General features: G+C 44.0%; 2 protein-coding genes across 4 annotated transcripts in view; one reads left to right on the top strand and one right to left on the bottom strand.

The window, feature by feature from the left end:
* SLC20A2 (solute carrier family 20 member 2) overlaps positions 1-12840 on the bottom strand; it is a 109193-nt gene extending 96353 nt beyond the window's left edge. Inside the window, exons 1-3 of one of the 3 annotated variants that reach the window (XM_070459754.1) lie at positions 12752-12840; positions 8421-9450; positions 7184-7282 (exon numbers count right to left, since the gene is read on the bottom strand). The gene's annotated coding sequence lies outside the window, so the exon portion shown is untranslated. Of the gene's footprint in view, positions 1-7183; positions 7283-8420; positions 12685-12751 lie in introns of those variants that run through there. The other 2 variants (XM_020888331.2, XM_070459755.1) reach the window with 2 other exon arrangements.
* SMIM19 (small integral membrane protein 19) lies at positions 12831-24549 on the top strand. The gene is made up of 4 exons (XM_070459757.1): positions 12831-12913; positions 17248-17385; positions 18871-18995; positions 24087-24549. The coding sequence occupies exons 2-4, from the start codon at positions 17252-17254 to the stop codon at positions 24149-24151; spliced, it is 324 nt and encodes a 107-aa protein (XP_070315858.1). The 5' UTR covers positions 12831-12913; positions 17248-17251; the 3' UTR covers positions 24152-24549.

The following is a 24549-nucleotide window of genomic DNA, read 5'->3' on the forward strand; positions in this document are numbered from 1 at the left end:
AAACGCTCACTCCTCAGAAAGTTGCCTAAGAGAGCCTTAAGAGAACGTCAGGGACACTGAAAACATAACACTAGCAGTCCCTTTAACACAGCGATTGCCCCAGGACGACCAAACATTTTCTTAAGCGCAGTTTTTGAAGACTGCTCATCAAGGCATTGTTTACAGTGGCGAGAAACCTGATACCTAAATTATCAGAGCGGGATTAAATACATTACGGTATATTCGTACAATGGAATACCAAAGAGGGGTCAGATATATTATCATATACTCATATGGTGGAATACCGAGCAGCTATGTGAAAAAAGGAAGATATTAACCCACAACGGCAGGGTATGAGGATTTCCCCTGGTTAAGACTTCACCTTTCAATGCAGGGGGTCGGGGTTCACTCTCTGGTCAGGGAGCTAAGACCCCACATGCCTTATGACCAGAAAACAAAACATGAAACAGATAGCAACGTTCTAACAAATTCATTAAAGACTTTAAAAATGGTCCACATTAAAATAAAAAAAACTTACAAAAACAAAAACAGGGTATAGCAAAGGGAGACAGGAACCAATGAAAGCGCTTCTGATTGGCCACAGCTGGAGCCATCAGAGCAATATGATTGGACTGTATCTGATTATAACACCAGTATAACTATCCATCAGTCTGCATGGGTATAAATCAAAGCCTGGATAAATGAATAACCGGGAGAGCAAACGCCCTGTGCGGAAGGTGCCAAACTCAGCGGGGAGATCCCCTGCCCCGCCCCAAGGAGGTGGAGCAGGACCCCCACTCCTGACGTGGGGGCTGCCTTCTTCCCAAGAGCCCTGGTGGAAAAGGGCCAAAGAGGAACTTGGCAGGAGAACTTGACAAGCACCCCCAGCTGGGACACCAAGGTTGCAGTCACGCAGACAGGAGGTCGCCTCGAAACAATGCCATGAAAACCACACTCTGCCCCAGCGGTCTCTCTCCCCCAAACACACAACCCCAGCTGAACCAGGAGAAAAACGTCAGACAGATCCCAGCTGAGGGGCACGCAACAATATCTGACCAGTACGCCCCCCCACCCCCAGACTGTCCAAGTCATAAAAACCAAGAGAAGTCTAAGAGACTGTCCCAGGCAAGAAGAGCCTGAGGAGATGCGAGGACTGAAGCCTGGCGTCCTGGTTGGGGTCCTGGAACAGAAAAAGACAAGAGATAAAAACCAAGGAAGTCTGAGGAAGCGGGGACTTTGGCTAATGACGACGTATCAATACTGGCTCATTAGTTCTGACAAACACACCACACTAAGGTGAGATGTTAACGACAGGGGAAACGGGGAACTCTCAGTACTAGCTTTGCATTATTCTATAAACCCCAAACTCTCCTAAAATAAAAAGATTAGTTTTAAAAACGGAAAAAGGAAAATTTTAATAAAGATATATCAACTCATGATGCTTCAGAATGGTGGCCAATATATAATATATGAAAGATGAGTCACTAGATAGCATGTTATAAAACTAGTTTTGCTTAAAAAATACACATATACATATCTATATGCCAAAAAGTCTATATGGCAAAAAAGACCAACCATACATCAAATCACCGACCTAGCGATTTCCACCGCCTCCTTTGTGCTTCTCTAGAATAGTTGGTTTTGTCTCTCCACTGAGTACTGGTTACATTTAATATTGAGCCTCATTAATTTCCATAGTCAAGAACACTGTTGTTTTATTTTGGGGAAAAATTGGGTGTCTCACATAGAATTTATATAGAGTCCATCTTAGTTCAAAATAATATGCACTTATAAAACAGCTGAACTTTAACTTTTTCAAGAGGAAACATTTCAAAAGGCAGTACATTTTAAAAAGGCAAACATTTAAAAAGTGACAAAAAGAGTGGAATTTAATCAGACCTGGAGTATAATCCTAGCACCATTTACTGTCGGTGTGACCTTGGGCGGTTCAATCACCTCCTCTGACCTCAATTTAACAGTGGGGAAAATGTAACACAACAAGCCTATGGATCTGCAGAACTGACCTAACATTTATTTGCCTATTTATCAATATAAACATGTATTTATATACTACATAAATATATTTTATCACCTCAAATTTTATTAGAAATTATCTGAGTGGTAGCAAAGAGTTCAATGTATGTCAAGAGCCTGACCCTACTGAGGCTCCATAAGGGCAACTGTTATTGTTATCAATAATAATAATATTAAAAAATTCAAGAAAAAATCAAACACTGTAAGAAAAAAATTTCACGTCTCAAAGACTGCAACAGGGAGCACCCAGAGACAAGATCAGCAGCTCAGCCCGTCTCACGCCATCTGCTGTGAGGTCCCAGAGCCTCTGCTAACTAGACATTCATTAGGGCGATTAAACACATCAACGTGCCCACAGGACTGCTGCTGAGAATACTAAGTGAAAGCCACTTGTCCAATCATAGCCAGCTTAAAACTAAACTTTGGAACAGTAATGTACCAAGTGCCTCCCTTGCTATAGAAATACACTTTCCCTACCTGTGAATGGAATGTCAATACAAATTAACACCAGCCATAAAACACAAACCAAACTGATTCAAATCCCTGGACTGCAAACAATGAACTTTACTGAAGATGCTTTAGACAAGACACATATTTTGATCAAAATTCAGGGCTGGTAGTTCCGTCTCAATACTGATGTTTAAAAATTATCCCAAATATAAGCCTTATAATACACAAAATCACAAGAGAATAGACAAATCTAATCATGATATTAGTGGACTTTTGTAACAAAGCTAAACAACCCAGATCAGAAGAATCATTTGTCTCCAGTTAAAACTTAACCCAGCCTGATTTATCATATGGTCTAAGACAGACCCATATTTTAAGACTTGCTAATTTAGGAAGAAATGAATCCAACCACAAGCAAAATAATATTAAATCATTGTGCCAATTTTTTCTTGTTATTATTGTTTAGGCGCTAAGTCGTGTCCAACTCTTTCGCTGCCCTATGCACTGTAGCCTGCCAGGGTCTTCTGTCCATCAAATTTCCCAGGCAAGAAAACTGCAGTAGGTTGCTATTTCCTTCTCCAGGGGATCATCCCAATCCAGAGATCGAACCCATGTTTCCTGCATTGGCAGGTGGATTCTTTACCGCTGAGCCACCAGGGAAGCCTGTCAATTTTTTTCTACTACACTAGAAAATGCAGATTGTGCAGTTTGGTTCTGGTGAAAGAAGTTAATGTGAACACCTTTTGAAAGAACAAAAATGTAGATACAATCCAGGAACTAAATTCAGGTTCACATAAAATTGAGGCATTGAGATTATAACTACACCAAGACTGATTTTATAACACATTCCAAAGCATCTGTATCCAGTAAGTCTTCCTCCGACTTTTCTGAAAGCAGTAGTTACGAGAACCCATCCCAGTGACATCACTCTAGCTAAACACTTTAAAAGCTAATGGCATATTTTTATCACATATGCTTAAGTGAGCGAATTTTAAATTTGAGAATGGATGTGACTTATGGGAAGAAATAAGTGCCATTGAGAACTACATCTGGCAGGTGGACTAAGGGAGATAAACTTTTGGTTTAAAAAAAAAGAGAGATTGACTGTAAAGTTTTTAGTAAGGTAAGTTTTCCTAAAAACTATAAAAGCATATGTGAAATGGGAATTCCACTTGTTTCGGGCAGCAACACTGTCTACGATGTAAGAGTACATTCATCTGCCACGTTCTCTCCCGGGTGTCGTGTTCTCCAAATTTTAAACAATAGTTGAAGAAGGGACCGTCCACTAGAGCCACTGGGAAGCCCATAGGGAACCATATGGCCCCGTATACATATTACCTCATTGAACCCACGCAAGATTACTAGACAATTTTCACTATTTTAAGTGGAGACTCTGCGTCTGAGTGCTTTAAGGAAGTTGTCCGACTCACACAGGTAATAAGGGAGGGACCACCCACGATGTCATAATCACAACACACCCATTATCTACACGTTGTATCTGACATTCTGAGGTTTCTGACTTATACTTTCTGACTCTCTCAATTAACCTGTTCCTGTGATAGCTGCTGCTTATGTAAATACACTTTTGCATTTGCCCCACTGCGTTGTGATTGTTCACTCATCAACAATTCCCTAGATGAGCTTCTGGAGAGAAGAGCCCACCCTTTGCCCATCTCTGGAACCTCAGACCACAGTGCTGCACTCAGCATGCCTGCACGCATTTCCTGTTAGTACCTAACAGTGGTTCTGATGTTGATTTTACTATCTGCTCACAAGTGGTGAACGTGACAGAATCAGCTCCAAGATACCTGACAACCACCATCAGAATCAGGGCAGGCTCTGGCAGAAAGAAGATTCAGTATGATCAGCTTCCATTTGCCGGGTGGTCCTTAAAAGCAGTATTTAGATACTACATTGTATGGGCTTCACTGGTGGTTGGGACAGTAAAGAATCTGCCTGCAATGCAGGAGACCCAGATTCAATCCCTAGGTCGGGGAGGTCCCCTAGAGAAGGGAAAGGCTACTCACTTCAGTATTCTTGCCTGGAGAATTCCATGGAGAGAGGAGCCTGCTGGGCTACAGTTCAGGGAGTCGCAGAGTCAGAGATGACTGTGCAACGAACACCATGTGGTTTACAGGGTTTTCCTTTTTTACGTTTAATAAAGCTGCATCTGTACTCACATTGGTCTACTTTCAGTAGTTTATTCACACAGTACCACACTCATAACACATGCAAGAATGAAGGAAAAAATATGACAAGGTAAATCATCAGCAGCATAACATTTTGCTAAAAAGCTACCTTTTCATCATGACTCCAGAGTCCAAAAGGGCAAGAGTATACAATTTATATGCTTTCCAAGGCAAGATGCTAACAGGGTTGGTTACTAATGACACTTTGAGACTGTTACAAAATGACACAGGTTAATATTTAAGGAGACATCAAGTCTTTCAAAATAAAATATTTACAAGATTAAGTTTGTTTTGTTATTCAAGTCTTAGAACTTGAAAGTATAAAAAAAAAAGATGACCTTGTATTAACAGTCATTCACAGAATTACTGATACTTTTTATCCTTTTAGGGGACCTTTTACCTAATAAATCTTAAGTGTCTGCGGTTTGTGGCTTTAGTTTTCCTTCCCGTTCTAGAAACTATGTGTCCTTTTGTGGTATTTACCTTTCTCTTCCCATTTTCCACCCACCCCTAACCCCAAACCTTCTTTGAATGTCTGTCTTTACTCTTTCAAGGCAAGGCAGTGAACTGAAAAGGCAAGAACTCTTGAATAAAGAGTTAAAAATGCCAGCATTGTATGATTACCCTCTCCAAAGAAAAGTTAATAATAACTGATTCATCCTGGCTACCCAGGAAATACACAGCAAGGACGTGGGTTCCATGCAAATACAGCCAACAAATTCATCTAGTAATGCCTGCCACCCAGGGACGAGGAAAACAGAAAAAGGCTCATGGAGCAAATACACAAAAGGCGTAGCAAGAAAACAACAGTAAATGCAGTGTGCTGAGCAGGAATCGGAGCTGGATGAAGCCCATGACAGGCCAGGGAGAGCTACAGACAGAAGAGGCAGGTGATACAGAAGTCATCACCCAAGGGGAAGTGACAGAAACGAGCGGGGCTAGGCGGGAAACCGGGACCGACAAGTGATAACAAGACAAGACCGCAGGGGCCGGCTGGGAAGGGGTACGCCCAAGGAAACCGAGGGGAAAGAGAACAGAGAGCATTCTTGACGGGAGGCTGAGTCATAGAAAAAGGCAGGAAGGAAAGACACCAAACAAGAAATTCTGGACAGATGAGAAATAAACACTAAAGTGAGACCAGGTGAGAACTAGGCAGGGCAGAAGGGCAAAAAAAAAAAAAGGAATGGGGTAAAAGAAGCCTCTGTGAAAGGAAATACTAAAAAAAAAAAAAAAAAAAAAAGACAAATGGTTTCAGGAATTTCACTTTATTAAATTTTAAAGTCTGTTTTGTTTCTGTTTCTCTGTTGGGTAAAACTTGATTAAGAACAATGGTTTCCACAATCTCCAGAGGAGAAAAGATATTGATGAGGTCAACTGACTTAGCAGAAGTTAGAAGAGCTGAAAACAGTCCAATTTACTCATGTCTGTTAACCATCTCAGCTCTAACCCACACAGTGACTTTCACAATGACCACATGCACACACACATCAATGACCTTATGATCAACTGCTTCATTTGTTGATCACAAAAGCTTCCTCTCTCTCACTTTTTCTCTTTTTGGGCTTATCAGTGTGTGGAGAAATCCCTGCTTCTTACTACGGAGGTAAAAAAGAAAGGGCAGAGTAAGAACGTGACCTTTACATCAATATTGCTACAAAGAAGTCTGATGGAAGCTTAAAACAAGGTTAGAACAATAATGGGGAAAAGATGTAAATTTCCTGTAAATTCTACATCTGGGCTCCTACATAACTAAAAACAGAACATCGTGATCATGCTTCATTTCCCTCTAGAAAACAGAGGAAGAAAACAAAACACCGAATAAGAACATAAAAAGTTAAAAAAAAAAAAAAAAGAATGACAATTACTCTACTCTTGATCCTAGGAAAGTCTGTTCGTGAAGCTATGATTCATATAATTCTTATTTTTTTCTTATTTTTAAGCTGAAAAACTACAGTCATCGGATTTTTCCAAAAATCCATGAAAGAAAAAAGCAGGCACATACACAGGCCGGAGGAAAATAAAGGAAATGAACCTGAAGTCACAGAGTTTTGAACAATCACTGAGAAGAAGCAATTCCTCGACATCCGGCACTTTGAGGAATTCTTCAGTGAAAGTCAGCGTCTGGGGCCAGCATTCTATTACAAGCTCCCGTTTCCCCTATTATATCTACTACTTTTCTATCCACACAGAAGCAAACTCTGATTGTAAGCAGATTACCAGCTTTAGCAGTAGAGGAAAAAATTAATATCACACACTAAAGCAATGGGTTAACAAAGACAACGTAAGACACACGTGAGTCGTGCCACTTTGTAACTGCAGAACTATCTTCTTTCAGCTGCTCAAAAATGCTAAACCGCATTGGGTTGCTTCTTGAAATTTGCCTTTTCTTCAGTTTTTTTTAAACCATTCTTCCATGAATATTATATCGGGTCACTTGGCCCTACAGTCTTTTCACAGGCATCTGACATGATTATTTACTTCTGGGAATGCTGCTGTTCCAAGGCACTGGGACACGTCTTGAAGGAACAAACCTGGTTTTCTGTCCCTACTGACGACATGGTGAAAAGAGGATTCTCTAAGCTCAGAGAAGACGTGGAAGCCAAACTGTGCTATTTCCAAGGTAAGACACCCTGAAAAGAAAAGAAAACAAACAAACAAACAAACAAAAAAAAAGTTAAAAATCAACCAGATTTCCAAAAGAAACTCTAATAAAGTAGTGAAAATTCTTGCTAAGACTGAATAAGTAACTCATAAAAAATTTCAATCTTTCACTTCAGTTTTTAATATTCTATAGTTTCCCAAAAAAATGTTACAGGGCATCACAGGTTACATAATAAAAAATACTGCAAATAACTTGCTGTTCCTGAAATTAACAAAAAGTATCCATTAAAATTATAAGGAAATTTTGGTGACTGACATTTTGATCTTTACCTTGGCCAGAACAGAAGACAGGCTTTGAGAAAACACTATTTCTCTGTGTTCATATCTGACTTGGAAATGGTATGAACAAGTGTCATTTATATGGAGCCATAAAGTGAGTTACAGAATTGATGCCCTGGAAAATTTCTTCCAGCCATAAAACTCTGAAATTGCACACTATGTGGTGATAAAATCTTGAAACCAGTGAGCCAGCTGTAGGCAAGCCATTTGACTTTGCCCTGATTCTCTCATCTATAAAATACAGGGCTGGTTCTTCCAACAGGTGGAGATGGGTACCAGGATCACCTGAGGAGGACTTAAAATACAGCTGCCCCCCACCCCCAGCTGCGGCTCTGGGGAGCTCTAATCTCTGGATTAAGAGGAGGCATCTATGGCTGTCACTGTCTAAGCAGCCTGGGTCGTTCTGTCTACACTCGTGCTTAAACCACCGCCATACTGGTCAGGGTGCCACTTACCACCCTCAGAGTCATAAAACTGGGCAGGAGGAACACCATCACCCCAGCTTGACAGGTTTAAGACTAATGAATCACTGTCTCTTTCTCTAAATATCCCCGTTCAGAGAGGAGGCTGAAACTAAGATTGAGGCTAACCTGCCAGTTGGATAAAAACACTTCCATGTAGATTCTTTTAGCCCCAACTATAGCCTTGGATACTTAAATAGAACACAACTTCGGGCAATATTCACAGCCATCAGCTCCTTTGCTGACGGGCCATCCCAGAATATGAGCTGATGTTAAAAGGAGAGCAGCACTGTGTCATTTCCTACTGAAATTACAAGGCTGTCCCCTGACCCCCCAGCAGAAGTGATGTGTCCCCCAGAACACGTACCTGCAGAGCTGCTAACTGGGCCCGGGCCTGCTCCAGGGAACCTCTTCCTCGGGTTCCAGGGCCAGTGGTGGTGCTCCCTATCGGCCGGGTCACGTGGGTTCAGCGGACTCTGTTGGCGCCCAACACCCCCAAAATAACACTGTCGTCTCCCAACTAAAGGGACATAAAACTGGGCTTTCGAAGAATACCATTTTCCTGCATCTTGCTGCGTTCTGTTTGCGGGCCCTCATCCAAGTTCACATGGCTTCCAAGTGACCTTACTCCAGGTCTGTTACCAAACCAACAGTGCTGTTTTACTTTTTTTTTTAATCCACCAGAGAAATACAACTTGGCTGGAAGAGGCCTCCGGGCCCCAAAAGTGTGCTCGATTGTCCAAGACAAGCTGAAGAAGTGGGTCAAGATTTCATATAAGGACCAGGCAACCGGACAGATGGGCACCGGAAGCCTTCCGTGACACTCCCATCCTGGTAAGTTACATTCACTAGGGGTTTAAAAGTGTTTTTAAAAAGAAAGGTAGTAACGAGTTCATTCAGTACTGTTTTATTTCACATGAGTAGGCACTGAATTAGTATCCTAAACAGTCACGGCCCTCTGTCCTTGTGAATCACTGTCCTAGAACTCAACAGGAGTATACCAAGCAAGAGCTCTGCTCCTCACTCAGCTTTGAAATGCAAAGTCCAGTTTCTCTTCTCGGTGCTTCCAGTCACATCAAAAGAGAGTCCCCTCAACCATTTCATTATCAACCTCTTCTGCCTGGAAAATCCGGCATTGCTTCTGTAGCTGAGGGTCACTGCCACCGTGAATGCTACTCTGAAATTTTTAAGAGTTTGTACAGCTGAGAAACTAGGGTCAAGTTCTAGCTCTCTCTTCTATCTTTGATAAAGTAAAGCTCCGGGGAGAATCCACCCTGATTTTGGAGCCAGGCTGCCTGGGGTTCGCATCCCGTCTCCCTGGCTTATTGCTCGTATTGTGATCTCAGGTACGTGGCTGAATCGCTCTGTGCCTCAGTTTCTCCATGTAAAAAATGGGGCTATAATGGGACAACAGGGTTGTTGTGAGAGTCAAATAAATCTAGATGCAAAAGCACATTCTAGGCACTCCATCAAGAGTAGCTATTGTTATTTGCTTTATGTAACTCCAAGTTCTCAAACTGTTCCACATGTGTACACAATGTTTGCTCAATGTTTACCCACTTGAGGCCTGAGACCACATCTTGAGTATTTCTGACATTTCCCCATGGCACCTACTAGTCACTCAAGAGGTAAAAATGATCCTACTTGGTATAGATTGTTATACCAGATGAACAAGGAAGTTCTCAAACACAGACCTGTACAAACATGTATTCCCTACCCTCAAACAGCCTGTATTTTGGGTGGGGAAACAAAACACAGGGAAACACTCCTACAACAATATAAAGCCATAAAAGATTGAATGCCAAGGGCTCCTTGTGAGCTGGGGCCGTGGAGAGGGCGAGCCTGCAGTGACCCTCCCTGCCCCTGGAGGAGAGTGGAACTTCCACAAGAGGCGGGCACACAGAGCGGATTCCGGCATACCTGTTCATCCCACAAACATTCACTGCACACCTTACGCAGGCCGAGATACGGCCACGAGGGACCTAGAAAAGCCCCCAGCACCGCAGGACCTAAAAGGGCACTCACTCCACATGACAGCTGAGCTCTGAAGTAAGGAGGAAGGCGTGTTCTCCTCTCGGATGAAACACAACACCGCTTCAGCACCTCACAGACAGGAGCCAAGGCTGGCATTACAGTCGCTCCGGCTTCCAACAATGGCAAACCCACAGAAGTTAACAACTTTTCCTGTTTTGTACTCTCAATACGCTCCACTGTTTATGAAGCACATTAAAGAGACATTATTATTTCTGAACACAAATACCATATAAGAGGTTTACAGACACACAGTCAGTGTTGCTGGGAAGGTCTGCGGAGGCCGTGGAGGTCCAAACGGAAGCCCGTTCGTAAAGCCCTGGCCTCTGGCTCCTCTCGCCCTCTCCCTTCCCTCCTCTACTAGCGCCTGCCCGCAGCCATCAAACCTCTCCCAGGGAAGGGCCTGAAGATGCATGTGGTGGCAGGAATCAGTCAGTCACCACGGGCGGAAGGACTAACACTTGCACCTTTGTCTTCTACATCCTTCCACTGATGCCAAACCTCCACTCATCTCCTCCCGGAAGAGAATGCCTTTGGGTAAAGGAACCTCTCATACATATCGACTGGCAAAAGCGTTCTCAGACCCCTTACTGATGGCGGACCACTATACAAAGATGGGTTGAGTCCAACAGGCTCTCATCACAAATAAGACATGTTTCTGAGAGCTTCCCTCATCCTCTGCAGGCCTTTCAACCGCTTCGACTCTCATAGGATGCACACTGCTGGATCCCACCATCGCCCCTGGAAACAGAATAATCTTTTTTTTTTTGGTTGCCCTGCACAACTTGCCCGCCCAGCGATGGAAACGACGCCCCCAGCACTGGAAGTACAGTCTTAACCACTAGACTGCCAGGGAAGACCCAGAATAAACTACTCAATTGATGTCCAAACTACTCAATTAAATCCAGTCAAAAATTCCTTAATGCACAAAGTACTGGATTCGAATATGTTTAAGACATTCAAAGGCAAACTAAAAAATGCGGTTAGAACCTCTACAACATAGATCACATAACATTCCTAACCTTCATGTACCCATGAATGTTAGACTCATCAACAAAGTAACAGTCAACCCACTGCTTTTTATTCCCTTGGTTTGGTACTGGAAAATCACCCTTCCTGTATGTCATTTGTTAACCTTTTAATTAGGAATGTCACTAAGAGACTAAACAGGGTAAGAGGAGACCTTTCACCAGGAGCAATTAAGGCTTTCCCAACATTTACTTTTTCTGAACGTCCAAGCACAGCCTGTTGATTGAGTGACAATGACATGTAATGGGAACTTTGATAACAAAAGAGACACAGGGCTTTGGAAACTACTGAATACTCCAATAAAGGGACTAACTGCAATTCCATGCAATTGAAAAGCCACCTTCCAACTTGAAAAACACATTTACTCTGAGTCATTTTATATTGCCAACACCCTTGTTTTACGAAAAACAGAAACAGAAGCAATTAATGTACATATTCACCACTTGGACACATTCAAATCAAACTCGTGTACTGAAGTACTTCAGAGTAACCTCTGTTTATGCAAAAAGTTATCCCAAAGATTAAATGAGGTAAAGCGTGTAGATGATTTGAAACAAGTCTGGCAAACAACCATTACTCAACTTTGCCCAGTATTACTGTTTCCAATTTTCCAACTTTGTAATCATACTAAGCAGTTGTAAAGCATGATTACATATACATAATGTATATAAGCTAATACGTGTTACTACCAGAAATAATGTTTTTATGTTATGCACCAAGCAATACTACTCATCTAGACAGAGATGAGTTTAATTTGAACAGAATGATCCAAAAAGCAGCAGAGAAAACTTGCTACGGGGCAGAATGTTAAATGTTAGCTCTAATCTCTGCTTATCAACTAAGGACACAACCCCTACGTCGTCTAGTGCGAATTATAATCAGCAGTCAGCTGATCCTAGAGAACTCGTTCAAAAGGAACAGTTAAGACCGCAACCTCGTGGATAAGGGGCCATTTACTTGCGAGGCTGCGCCAACCACTGAAATCTGATTACTTCAATACTGACGCTGAAATCCTACATAAATTCATTACATGTCTCTTGCCGGAATTTTTTTTTTTCAAGTCGTTACACACACACAAAATTACACCCCAAAGCCACTTAAACTGACAAGACTACATCATCCTGAAAGCATCCGGCTTTTAAAACATTTCAGTCGCTTCGGCCACGCATCATTTACGATGACAGGGAATCGCTGACGATGTCAGGGACAGCGCAAAAGCCAGTTTGGAGAGCACGTGCTTTCCTAAGTCAATACGAAAAGTAACCCTACGCCCACATCACGAACGGCGGGGGGGGGGGGGGGTAAATCTTCGCGTTTCCAAGCTGAATCTCTACCCGGGGCGGGGGCGGCCAAGTCACACGCCCTCCTCGCACGCCGGGCCGGCGCCGCGGCGGCCGGGAGACCCCCGTCCCTTCGCCCGCGCGCTCGGGCGCGTCGCGGCCGGACGCAGGTGGACTCCAGGCCGGGGCGGCCGGACGCGGGCCACCGAGCCCCGGGGGCCGCGGGGAGGGGCCGGCGCCGCGGGGTCGGGGAGGGGAGCCGGGCCGCACTCACGCGCCCGCGGGCGGCCCCCGCGTCTCCCCGGGTCGCGCCCTGGCAGGGGAGCGGGGCGGGGCGGGGTGGGTGAGGGGGAAAGACCTGGCTCCTCGTTCCCTCCGGAAGCCGCCGGGCAAGCAGGAAGTGACGAAGCAGACGCCGTCCGGTCCGCGCGGGAACCGGGTCCGCGCGTCCGGCCGCCGGCGCGGCGCACAGAGCCCCCGCAGAGCACCCCGGCCGCGCGCCGCCGGCGGAGCGAGCCGCGTGAGTGGCCCCGCGCCCCGCGCCCCGCGCGGCCCCGCCCCGCCGCGCGCCCCGCCCCGCCCCGCCCCGCCGCGCCGCCCCCAGGCCCGCTGCCCGCTCCCCGGCCGGAGCGAGCCGCCGGCTCCGCGCCCCAGAGACGCGGGTGGGGAGGCCGGGGCTGGCGGGGTGGGGCCGCGCGCTGCCCGCCCCGGGACGGGGCTTCACCGCCCGCCCGCCCACTCTTGCTTTCCGGGAAGAGCGCGCCTCACGCGTCTGGGTAGGGTCGGGAGCGCGCAAGTGCGTGACTCGCCCGCTTGGGGGTGGCTCCGGGCGAGTTGTGTAACCCTCACCCTCACCGCCGCCGTCACCCCCGGGGCTCTTGCCAAGTGGGAGCTCGAGTGCGCCCAGCACGCGGATGGTGAGGAGTCACCGAGTCTGTGGGCTGCCCGGCACGGGCGCCCTCAGATGCCCATGCGATGCTTCAGCGGCCCGCCGGTTGGAGGCCTGTGACTTTGTCCCTTTCCGCTCCCGGAGCCCCAAACCTTGAGCGCTTCGGAGGATGGAGAGAAAAAATCCAGTCAATAGTGGCGGTGGATTGTGTTGTGTGAGGAACTCGTGAAACTGTTGAAGTGATTCTCGTCTGGATTCATTTCAAAATAACAAAGCTCTTAAGTGAGAGGCGAAATTGGTAACATTTAAGACGTGATGACAAGGGATCTTCAAAATTGAAGATCGCCTGGAGGAGGGCATGGCAACCCACTCCAGTCTTCTAGTCTGGAGAAATCCACGGACAGAGGAGCCTGGTGGGCTACAGTCCATGGGGTCGCAAGGGGCAGACACGACTTAGCGACCAAACCACCACCCCCAGAGATAGTATCAGGAACCCCAAACAGGGAATATATATATATATATATATATATATATATATATATATATTTAGTTTATGATAGTCACTTGATCCGAAGAAGAGTTTTAGTTCTCTACATAAGAACTGAAATCTGTCAAACTGAAATCTGTCCCTACTTCTTGTTTTGCCAACTTTATCTCTGGATACTTATGTTGGGCACTTATGTTCTGGTTACTTATTTCAGCGACTCCTTGCTGAAATAGTTCAAGCATTAATTTACAGGAAGAATATGTGGGAAAGGTTCTGTTTTCTCAGAAAAGCCCTGCATGACAATCCAAGCGCACGGTGAGCTTGCTGAAATACCATTAACTTGCCAGGAAGGAACCATTGTAACGCCCCTGGGCATTTTATCCTCTGGAGGGAGGTTGTGTGTACACTTGGTTAGCCTGTGGTGAGTTGGGAGGGGGCTGGTCATAATTCAGGCCACATAGGAGCCGTCGTCTGCCCGGTGTCTCTGGACAGGCTTACAGAGTCGTGTCATTGGTCGTGAGGGAGGAATGGGCAGGACAGGCCTACCCCTAGTGCAAATCTTTCACAACTACACTACTAAAAATAACTCAAGTGCGTGTCCCTGGAACAGTAGTGTTACTGCATACTGTCATTGCATACCAATCAAGTTGTAGAACTCTTGGTAAAATTTCACCATTTGTGGTCAGCAGTATTTTAGAATCCTTCTTCAAATATAAGGAGAGACTGGCATATTTGTAGCAGGAGGAAGACAGCTCTATAGGAACACACCATTTATTGAGGGGTGCAGGAACAGAATTTTGTGAAACGCTGAAGCAAGAAATTAACCTGGCTCAGAACAGTCAGGTGTTAGAACACAGGTAGGAGACCCTTTCACAGTTGTGTCAGATATAGGGCACCTACAAAATGTCTCAGTAGCCATAGATATGTTTGTTCCTCATTCCTTCTTTCACTTCTTATTAACTCCCAATCCTGAAACCTACCCCACTCAGGAACGGCATGGTAATGCCAGGCCTTCCGCAGCATCTCAAATCAGACATCTGAAGTCATCTCTCTCTCTCTTTTTTAAAACTAATTTTATTTATTTTTGGCTGTTCTGGGTCTTCATTGTGGCTTCATGTAGTTGGGGCGCGCAGGGGCGGGAGGCGGGATACTCTGTATTTCGCAGTGCACCGGCCTCTCACTGGGGGGGCTTCTCTGGAGTGCACGGGCGTCAGGAGCTGCAGCAAATGGGCTCAGCACTTGTGCTTCCTGGGTTCTAAAGCACTGGCTCAAGGGTTTAGTTTCTCCGAGGTATGTGGGATCCTCCTGGACCAGGGATCAAACCCACGTCTCCTGCTTTGGCCGGCAGATTCTTTACCATTGCCACCAGGGAAGCCCTGAAGTCATCTCTTAACAGCCGAAACAGTCATTGCTATTTTACATTTTGGCACCAACGAAAATCTAGAAAAAAATTCTAGATTCCTTACCCATAAAGACAGTTGTAGTCTCTGATCTTTGAAAAGTTTCCCCTTTTAAGGTAGGTTGATTACTTACCATGAATGATGTTACATTCAGAGAAACTCTGGAGTTCAGTTTTAAGGCATAAGAATCGAAACTGTGAATAACAGCAAATCCCTCTGCACCTCCCACTTTCTTTAAAAAAAAAAAATCCATCGCCAGTCTTTAGTAGCTAGCAACTGTGTATGTTTAATGATTTAGTAGTCTTTAGATCTTGCAGCTATTAAATTTTATCATTTAAATTCTGTTTTTATTTGTATCTGACTAATTTTCCTAAGACCAATCTTTATTTTCATCAGACACACATAGATGTTTCAGAGACTTTACTCTTGCCCTCAGTGTCTAGAATTTAAGTTAAATGGCCATTCAGTGATACTCACTTTATTATAAATGAATCCAGTCTGTCCCCAGATCTCTGCTAGAGATTGCAGGTGTAAGAAAGGGGCCAATAAGCCACCTGATCTGGGAGCAGACCCTGGGGAAATTTCATTTTAGGCAGAGGCAAACTGTAAGAAAGAAAACAGACTGCCCTTAATGTGCACTTATTAACTGAGACAAATCTACATTAAAAAACATTTTGGAGGCTCATAGGACAGATATTTCAGTGGAGGAATTTATGCAATGCTTTCACTATTTTAGGATGTCTAGAAAAAATTGTAAAATGATTTCTTAGACATTCCACATACTCTTTTTCTTGGTATTAGAAAATGACTATCATTAGAAACTATAGTAAGTTATCACCTGTCATTTGTTCAGTTATTCTCCTTTTGATAGAGTGTCTAAAACAACACTTCTGAATTTCTTCCACATATTAAATCATTTATACTGACTTAGTTGAGATTTAACACAAGGGAAGAACTTTCTCTTTCAGTGAACTTCCCAACAGCAAGTGAGAAACCAGAACTCTTTCCCTCACTGCTTGATACACTTGCTGTTATCACTCTTATTTTCTGTGGGAATGTCCAAAGAATGCACTTCCTTGAATAGAAGTCACAGCTGTGTAAATAGCAAAAAGTGACTTTTTATAGCTTCTTTCAACCACATTTGGCCAGGAGGCCAAGGCTGCACAGATAAAGCTGCAGACATGTTCGTTTTCCAGGTGCATCAGGGGCCTGCAGAAGAGCATGCTCCTGGCCAGCGCATCTCGTCAAAGCCACTGTCAGCAGTCCAACACTGTGCTGTTCTCTTAGCATCCCAGCCAGTTGTGTGCGCCTGTGTCTTAAATATTCAGGTGCATTTGCCTGGGTAACAGTTACGGGTTGGAAAATGTGCAGTGATATTTCAACCCATATCCTTTTAGAAATATTTTATTTTAATCCCCAAGTTTGAGCTTTTATGTAGGAGCTGTGATGTTTCAAAGTCAGAAATAAGGGGAAATGCATTCCGTGCCTTAGTGATCTAGATCAGGGTTGGTCAACTTTTTCTTGCCTTTTTTTAACTTAATTTTTTATTTTATTAATTAATATCCTGGGGTATGAGTGGTGGTTTACAATATTGTGTCAGTGTCAAATATACAGCACAAGTGACTCAATCATACCTGTACGTATAGCCAGTTTTTCAGATTGTTTTCCAGTATAGTTTATTACAGTGTTGATTAGCGTTCCCAGTGCTACACAGTAGATCTTTGTTGATTATTTACTATATAGTGGTGCATATGTATCAATCCCAAACTCCTAACGTATCCCTCCCCAACCCCCCTTCCCCTTTCCCCTTTGATAACTATAAATTTGTTTTCTAAGTCTGTGAGTCTGTTTTCTGTTTTGTAAGATTGTAAATATTTGAGGCTTTGAGGGCTGTGAGGTAAAAACGGAAGATACTGGTAGTACTCTCAACCATTTAGAATGTCTGCGTTGGAAATGTAAAACCATTTTTGGCTCCTGGGCCACACAGAGGCAAGCAGGGGCTGCCGCTGGCCCAGGCCCTCTGTTTGCCTGCCTTTGTCCCTCCTTCACCATCACCCGCCCTCTTTACTGTCTTCCAGGCCCATGCCTGGGGGCTACGGAGTGATGGGGGACGATGGGGCCATGGACTACAGCGTCCACGAGGCCTGGAATGAAGCTACCAACGTGTACCTGGTGGTGATCCTCGTCAGCTTCGGGCTCTTCATGTATGCCAAGAGGTAAAGGCTTGAGGTTCTCTGGGTTGATGATAAGATCCCAAGCATTTACAAGTTTTGCAGGTTGGTTGGTTTGATCTAAATTCAATGCACAAAAACGATTTCACCAGCATTTTGGTTCCTTCTATGAAAGCTGTCTCTCCTCGGCCCTGCCCTCAAATACCAGACCCCACGTCTTGGCTTGGAAAACCCAGCTGCTCCAAGAGACGGGCTGTGAGTGCAGCTCTGGGCTCCCAGGCCAGCTGCTCTGTACTCCCATTCTGTCACTTCTGATATAGCTCAGAGTTACCACTCAGCCCGTTCACTGTCGCCCTCGGATGGGCACATATTTTTGGCCCGTGTCCCTGAAATGCACAAACACTAACTCCTACATGTTCAGCACTTCTGTCCTCGCACGTTTCAAGCTTTCCCTCCTGTTCCTTACGCATTACTGTGTCCCAGAACTTAGTGAATGATGTCGTATGGTCTGATTTCTTGTCTGTCCATCCCGCAAACACTCAGTCCCCCGAGAACAGGGACTTTTGTTTAACCTTTGTGTCCCTGAAGTGGCGCATTAGTGTAAATCCTCCACAGATACTTCCTGCCGTCATTCCAGACACTGTCGCGCAGTTTAACTGTCCTTTTCCACTCTCCCTGACTCCCTCAAGTACAGTGAACAAAATGGGAGGGAGGTGTTGCTCTGAAGAGGAAGAACAGCAGTAGTTGGATTGAGTTGCTTCTGCTCATAGCCACATGCTTTGTGACGTCATGTACCAAGGTCAGAGGCATCAGACAGTTCAGGGTAGTATAACTGCTGCCTGTCCTGGGAAATAGTTCAGATTCACACTGCCTGTGGGACACGCAGGCTTGCCCTTCACAGCCCCATGAACCCTGAGCCGCTGGCCTCCTGGACTCCAGGCTGGGGGCGGGGAGAGAAAAGCCCCCAGGGGTCGCCCCAGGGCTACTGGCAGGTGACAGCGGTCCCCTAAAAAGAGCTGCCACCTCCTCCCCATCTCACCGTTTTAAAAGCACAGACAGGCTGCTGTTCACTTTAACTAGATGACCCCACTAAGGCCATGCTACTCTATTTAAGAGATCCTTTTATTCATTGTTTCCCAGAATTCAGGTCTGATCACCTTCTGTTTATTCACTACCCCCAGTAAATGAGCTTTATTTGCATGACATGACAGAGGAAAAAAATCGTGCTTTTTTTTGTCTGTGCATTCTTGTAAACAATAGGGCATTTTTTGTGGAGATGAGGGGAGACACGTCGTATGAAGTGGGTGTATTTAGTCACTACTTTTCCTTTCTTATAACTCTGTGACTATACATGTACAACTTCTTACTTTAGTGAAAGAGAGAATACTTGAGCCAAGGGACAAAACCGAAGATGGACTCATGGCCACGTATGTCCTTTTAATGCAGCTTCTGGTTGCTGCAATAATGAGAGTGTTACAGTCCTATAGCTGTGAACACAGATCTCTCTTCTGCATTGTTTTTGTGTTTTAGGAATAAAAGGAAAATTATGAGGATATTCAGTCTGCCACCTCCAGCAGAAACTCTGTCAGAGCCCAACTTTTATGACACAATAAGCAAAATTCGTTTAAGACAGCAACTAGAAATGTACTCCATTTGTAAGTATACTCTGTGCCTAATTACCTACATGTTGTTCAGTCGCTCAGTCATGTCTGACTCTTTGCAACCCCATGGACTGTAGCCCACCAGCCTCCTCTCTCCATGAGGTTTCCTAGACAGGAATACTGGAGTGGGTTGCCATTTCTTCTCCAAGAGGATCTTTCCAACCTAGGGATCGAACCTTCGTCTCCTGCTTGGCAGGCAGATTGTTTATCACTGCACCACCTAGGAAGCCTTATTACATACATAAGCATGTTTAATACATACTTTTTTTATTTGAGTCTAGTTTTCAAAGGTTATCAGAAATAAATGATGGTGGCACAAGGAACTATATTCAATATCCTGTAACAAACCTTAGTGGGAAAGAATATGTATATATACATATATGTGAATCACTTTGCTATACTCCAGGAACTAGCACAACATTTTAAATCAACTATACTTCAGTGAAAAAAAAATTTTTTTTTAAAATAGCTGATAATAAAAGCATAGTACCCAGTTTGCATGAAGTAAGTGCTTCAGGACCCTTCTCCCACATGGAGCCCTCCCCCTGAAAGGAGCCCTAGCAAGCTGTTCATGTGATCACATTTTTGAAACTTCAGCAAAAGTTAGATGTTTTGCTAGCCGATGAGACTGCTGTCTGGTCCTCCTCTGACTTGCCTCATGTGCAGCGGCGTTGAGGTGGCCACGAGCACTTTGAGGATCCAGCTAAGGGGAGGTTTTGAGTTGAAGCTACTTTTAGTTTGGGTTTGAATTTTGTGTTTACAGAGTTTGCAGTCACTTCAGTTTCAATTAAATGACGGCGTACCGCAGCCACATTATATGTGTATAGGAGCAGCTTCCAGGCCGGAGGTTATTACCGTGTCCTGTGACACCGAACACTGGGTGTGTAGGTGGTGGAGAAGAAGCAAAGGTTAAAGGGCACAGAGCCAGGGTGAATTGTACAAACACGCCACAACCTCTGATGCCACCATTGAAAAAAACGAGGTGTGGCTTCCATGGTGTGTCATTAAATGAGGAAGGGCAGGATGCAGTTGTATATGTGCTAGGGTGCCACTCCTTTAACACTGAATGACCGCAACATGTGTGTGTAGTAAAAATGTTCTATGTCATTTTTCTTATCAACATGTAGTTGAGTTACGATGTTGTGTTATACCTGTGTCTGCATGTATATAGCCCAGTGATTCAGCTATACATTATATATATATATATATATATATTCTTTTTCAGACTTTTTCCCCTATAGAGCACCACAAAATATTGAGCATAGTTCCTTGTGCTATTTAGTAAGTCCTTGTTGGTCATCTTTTATGTTCAGTCATGTGCATATGTTAATCCCAACCTCCCAATTCATCCCTCCACCAGTCCTTTATGTCTGTGGGTCTACTTCTGTTTTGTAAGAAAAGTTCATTTATATCTTTTTTGTTTTTTTAAGATGTCACATATCGATGATATTTCTTTCTCTGACTTCACTTAAAGGGACGTTTAGATTGCTTCTGTTGTCTTGGCTATTATAAATAGTGACCTTGGCTTGGCTGTTATAAATCATGCACCTATGAACATTAGGGTACATGTGCCTTTTCATCTCTCTGGTTTTCTCTGGATATGTGTCCAGGAGTGGGGTTGCGGGATTGGTTATCTTTAGTTTTTTGAGGAGCGTCCATCCTGTTCTCCATAAAGGTTGTACCAGTTTACATCCCACCAAGAGTGTAGGAGGGTTCTGTTTTCTCCACATTATTACTTACAGACTTTGATGCTGGCCATTCTGATCAGTGTGAGGTGGTACCTCTTTGTAGTTTGGATTTGCCTTTCTCTAATAATTAGTGACATTGAGCATCCTTTCATGTGCTTGTTGGCCATATGTTATGTCTTCTCTGGAGAAATGTCTGTTTAAGTCTTCTGCCCATTTTTTTGATAGGATTGTTTGTAAAAATGTTCTGTATAATTATGCAAGCCTGGAGGAAAGTTTGGAAAGATACATGTGAGATTATTAGCATTCATTACCTTGATGGGGATGCTGTGGAACTCAAGGAGAAAAGACAGTATTTTTAAAAGAAAGCTGTCTGCAGTAAAATATTAAATGTGAATGTGTGCGTGCTCATGGGCATAAAAGAAGTAAGAAAGAATGATCAGCAAGATATTACTAGTATATCTCTCAGGAGACTGGAATTTCAGGTGAAAAGTAGGAAAAAACACACACATATGTATATATAATTTTTATAACACAAGTAGAACTTCTAAAAATTCTTCAGCATAAATTTCACACTGAGCACTATAGACAGCAGTTCCTCTGTGGAAAGGGGCTGCAGGGCTGATCAGGTGGGAGGAAGATACACTTTCAGTGTTTCCTCTTGGGGTCCCTTTTGCATCTTGTATCATATTTATGTGTGTTACTAGTTCAGAATAAGAAGTAAAACTGAATTTCACAGAGCAGCGTTATTCATAGCAGCCAGAAGATGGAAACACCCCAAGTGTCCTTGAGTCCTGGGTGGGTCCATAGCCTGTGGTCTGTACATGCACAGGGTGTCATCTAGCCTTTAAAGGGAAGGGAATTCTGACGGGTGCTACAGCAGGCAGGAACCTCGAAGACATGATGCTTCATAATTACTCTTATCAGGAAGCAAAGGAAGCCAGTCACAAAATAAACAAATCGTGTGTGATTTCACTTCTGTGAAGCAAATTCCCAGAGACGGAGCGTGGAGTCCTCACCAGGAGCTGGAGGAGCAGGGAGCGGAGGGGAGAGGGCAGTGTGGGGTGGCAGGCGGGCACCGCTGGTGGCAGCGCAGCAGTGTGGAAGGAGCTTCTGCCCTGAGTCGCCGAAACAGGGCGCAAATGGCAAGTTGTAACATTTTTGTATTTTACCTCAAAAAAAAATCCCCAAGAAAACCTAAGTATTAAAAACAAAAACACAGACAGCAAGAAGTCCTATATGGAAAATTAAAGGATTAGGCTTTCCTTGATTCCTACTCAAAACAAAGGTTAGTGGGAGTGCCCTGGTGGCCTAGCGGTTAGGATTCAGTGCTTTCACTACGGAGGCCAGAGTTCGATCCCTGGTGGGGGAATCTTAAGATCCTGGAATGCCGCGCAGCGCAGCCAAAATACAAAAACAAACAAGAAACCCCCAGAAGTTAGCTTGCATCCCCCCCAAAGAATATTTACTAGCATAGCATATACAATTTTAAACCCAGTGTACCGTTCTTTTTCTTCTATAATGAGAATGGCATAATGAAATTTGTCCAAATGCCTGTATTTGTAAGGTGTGTTAGTTTTCTGCTGCTGCTCTATTACCACAAATTCAGTGGCTGACACAGCACAAATCTTACAATTATAGGTTAAAAGTCCCACAGCAGTTTCACTAGGCTAAAATCATGGTGTCAGCAGAGTTCTGTTTCTTTCTGGAGGCTGTGAATGAGAGTGTGTTTCTTTGCCTTTTCCAGCTTCTAGAAGCTACCACATTGCTTGGTTTGTGGCCTCATTCACCCATCTTCAAAGCCAGTGGCATCGCGTCTTTCTGATCATTCTTGCATTTTTATAAGCTCCCTCTGTCTCTGAACTCAGCCAGTAGACGTTCTCTGATTTTCAGGGCCCCTGGGATCAGGTTGGGCCAAATAACCCAGGTGATTATGTAATCCCCCATCTCGACGTCCTTCATCAAATCTTTAAAGTCCCTTCTGCCCTAGAAGGTAACATATTCACTGATTATGGAGGTTAGGATGTGGACATCTTTGGAAGCTGTTGTTCTTATAAATAGTGAGTATTTGCACGTTTAATGAGTCCCCTCACATTGCATCATTCTTACTGTTGATGACATATCTAATCGTGATTTAGTCTCTAGGTTCAAGAAAGAAGCAAACAAAATTCTCTTCCTTAAAGAGTGAAAGTGAAAGTTGCTCAGTCGTGTCTGACTCTTTGTGATCGCATGGACTATACAGTCCATGGAATTCTCCAGGCCAGAATACTGGAGTGGGTAGCTGTTCCCTTCCCCAGGGGATCTTCCCAACCCAGGGATCGAACCCAGGTCTTCTGCATTGCAGGCGGATTCTTTACCAGCTGAGCCACCAGGGAAGCCCCAGAATACTGGAGTGGGCAGTCTGTCCCTTCTCCAGGGGGTCTTCCTGACCCAGGAATCAAACTGGGGTCTCCTGCATTGCAGGCAGATCCCTTAAAAAAGGACCCCCTCCCCCCCCAAATTGTATAAGCTTTAGGCCACAAAAGTCTGGATCCACCCTGAGTATATAAACAAATAGTATTTCTTCCTTGGCTGGTAAAAACTTAATGAAGAGACTAAAAAGCTTCAAAAGCTAAACCATTCACAAGACTTTGGCTAAGTTAAGAAGGTTAAGATCTTCAATAATTATTTCTCAGAAAAACAAAAACAGTACAGAATTGCAAATCTGTTTTTTCTTCTTGTTTATATTAATGACAATGTTCAGTAAATGTCTTAGGCTTGTCATTTAATATATAGTCAAATTCTTTATGATGTGGGCAAAAGCATTATTAATCATTTATCTTGAGGTGGAGATGGAGGATAAGAAGGACATTACAAAATGTTACTTTGAGTTTAGTAGCTTAATTAGTGTTTACCCTATATTTTGGGCTTCCCAGATGGTGCTAGTGGTAAAGAACCAGCCTGCCAATGCAGGAGACGTGGGAGATGCAGGTTTCACCCCTGGATCAGGAAGATCCCCTAGAGGAGGGCATGGCAACCCACTCTAGTATTCTTGCCTGGAGAATCCCATGGACAGGGGAGCCTGGCGGGCTACAGTCCATGGGGTCACAAAGAGTCAGACGTGACTGAAATGGCTGAGCATGCACACACTCTGTATTTTAATGTTCTGAATAAGCCAATGTACGAAACAACAATAATAACAAACATTTGAAAATTGATATCAGCACTGATGAGAAATTAGAGGATCACAAAGTATCATAAATTTCCTCTAGTGAAAAAAAAATTGTTTAATTCTAAGCTGGTTCTTTACTGAGAATCATGACTTGGCTGTAATTTAATGATGTGAGCTCATAATGATTTTGCGACTTTATTAATTGTATCTCCTCTTTTCTTGTTTTTTGTTTTGTTTGTTTCCTAATAGCCAGGAAGTATGACTACCAGCAGCCGCAGAGCCAAGCTGACAGTGTGCAGCTCTCGCTGGAATGAAATCTCGGAAAATCAGCGGCATAAATGCTTGTTGTTCAAGAGTGCAGTCTCCTCCCGCTACTGAATCATGGCCAGCGTTTTGGGGTGTTTTTTTTTAACTTCTGTCTCCATAAAATCACTTTGTTTGTGACTTTCCCCCCAATTTTCTGGTGTGTTTGGTTTCGCTTTTTAAAATTTCATCTCCAAATCATTTGTTCAACAAATTGAAAATACCTCCAAGGGCCTGAACACAGAGAGTCTGGGAAGGTAGACGGTCACCAGAGATGGCGATCTTACCTTGTGAAGACCTGCAAGTCCTTCAGGATGCAATCAGGAGCAAAAGCACAAGAGTCTGGAGCCTAGGCCACTTCTGAACTTTTTCGCAAAATTAAAAAATAAAAATCAGATCGTTGAAAGAA

The sequence above is a fragment of the Odocoileus virginianus genome, chromosome 32 (assembly GCF_023699985.2).
Source record: "Odocoileus virginianus isolate 20LAN1187 ecotype Illinois chromosome 32, Ovbor_1.2, whole genome shotgun sequence".
Taxonomy (NCBI): domain Eukaryota; kingdom Metazoa; phylum Chordata; class Mammalia; order Artiodactyla; family Cervidae; genus Odocoileus; species Odocoileus virginianus.

Bases quoted from the DNA above. Each gene is read 5' to 3' on its own strand.
- SMIM19 (XM_070459757.1), top strand. From the start codon at position 17,252: ATGCCTGGGGGCTACGGAGTGATGGGGGACGATGGGGCCATGGACTAC. The intron at 17,386-18,870 runs GTAAAGGCTTGA...TTTGTGTTTTAG, and splicing joins CTCTTCATGTATGCCAAGAG to GAATAAAAGGAAAATTATGA. The intron at 18,996-24,086 runs GTAAGTATACTC...GTTTCCTAATAG, and splicing joins ACTAGAAATGTACTCCATTT to CCAGGAAGTATGACTACCAG.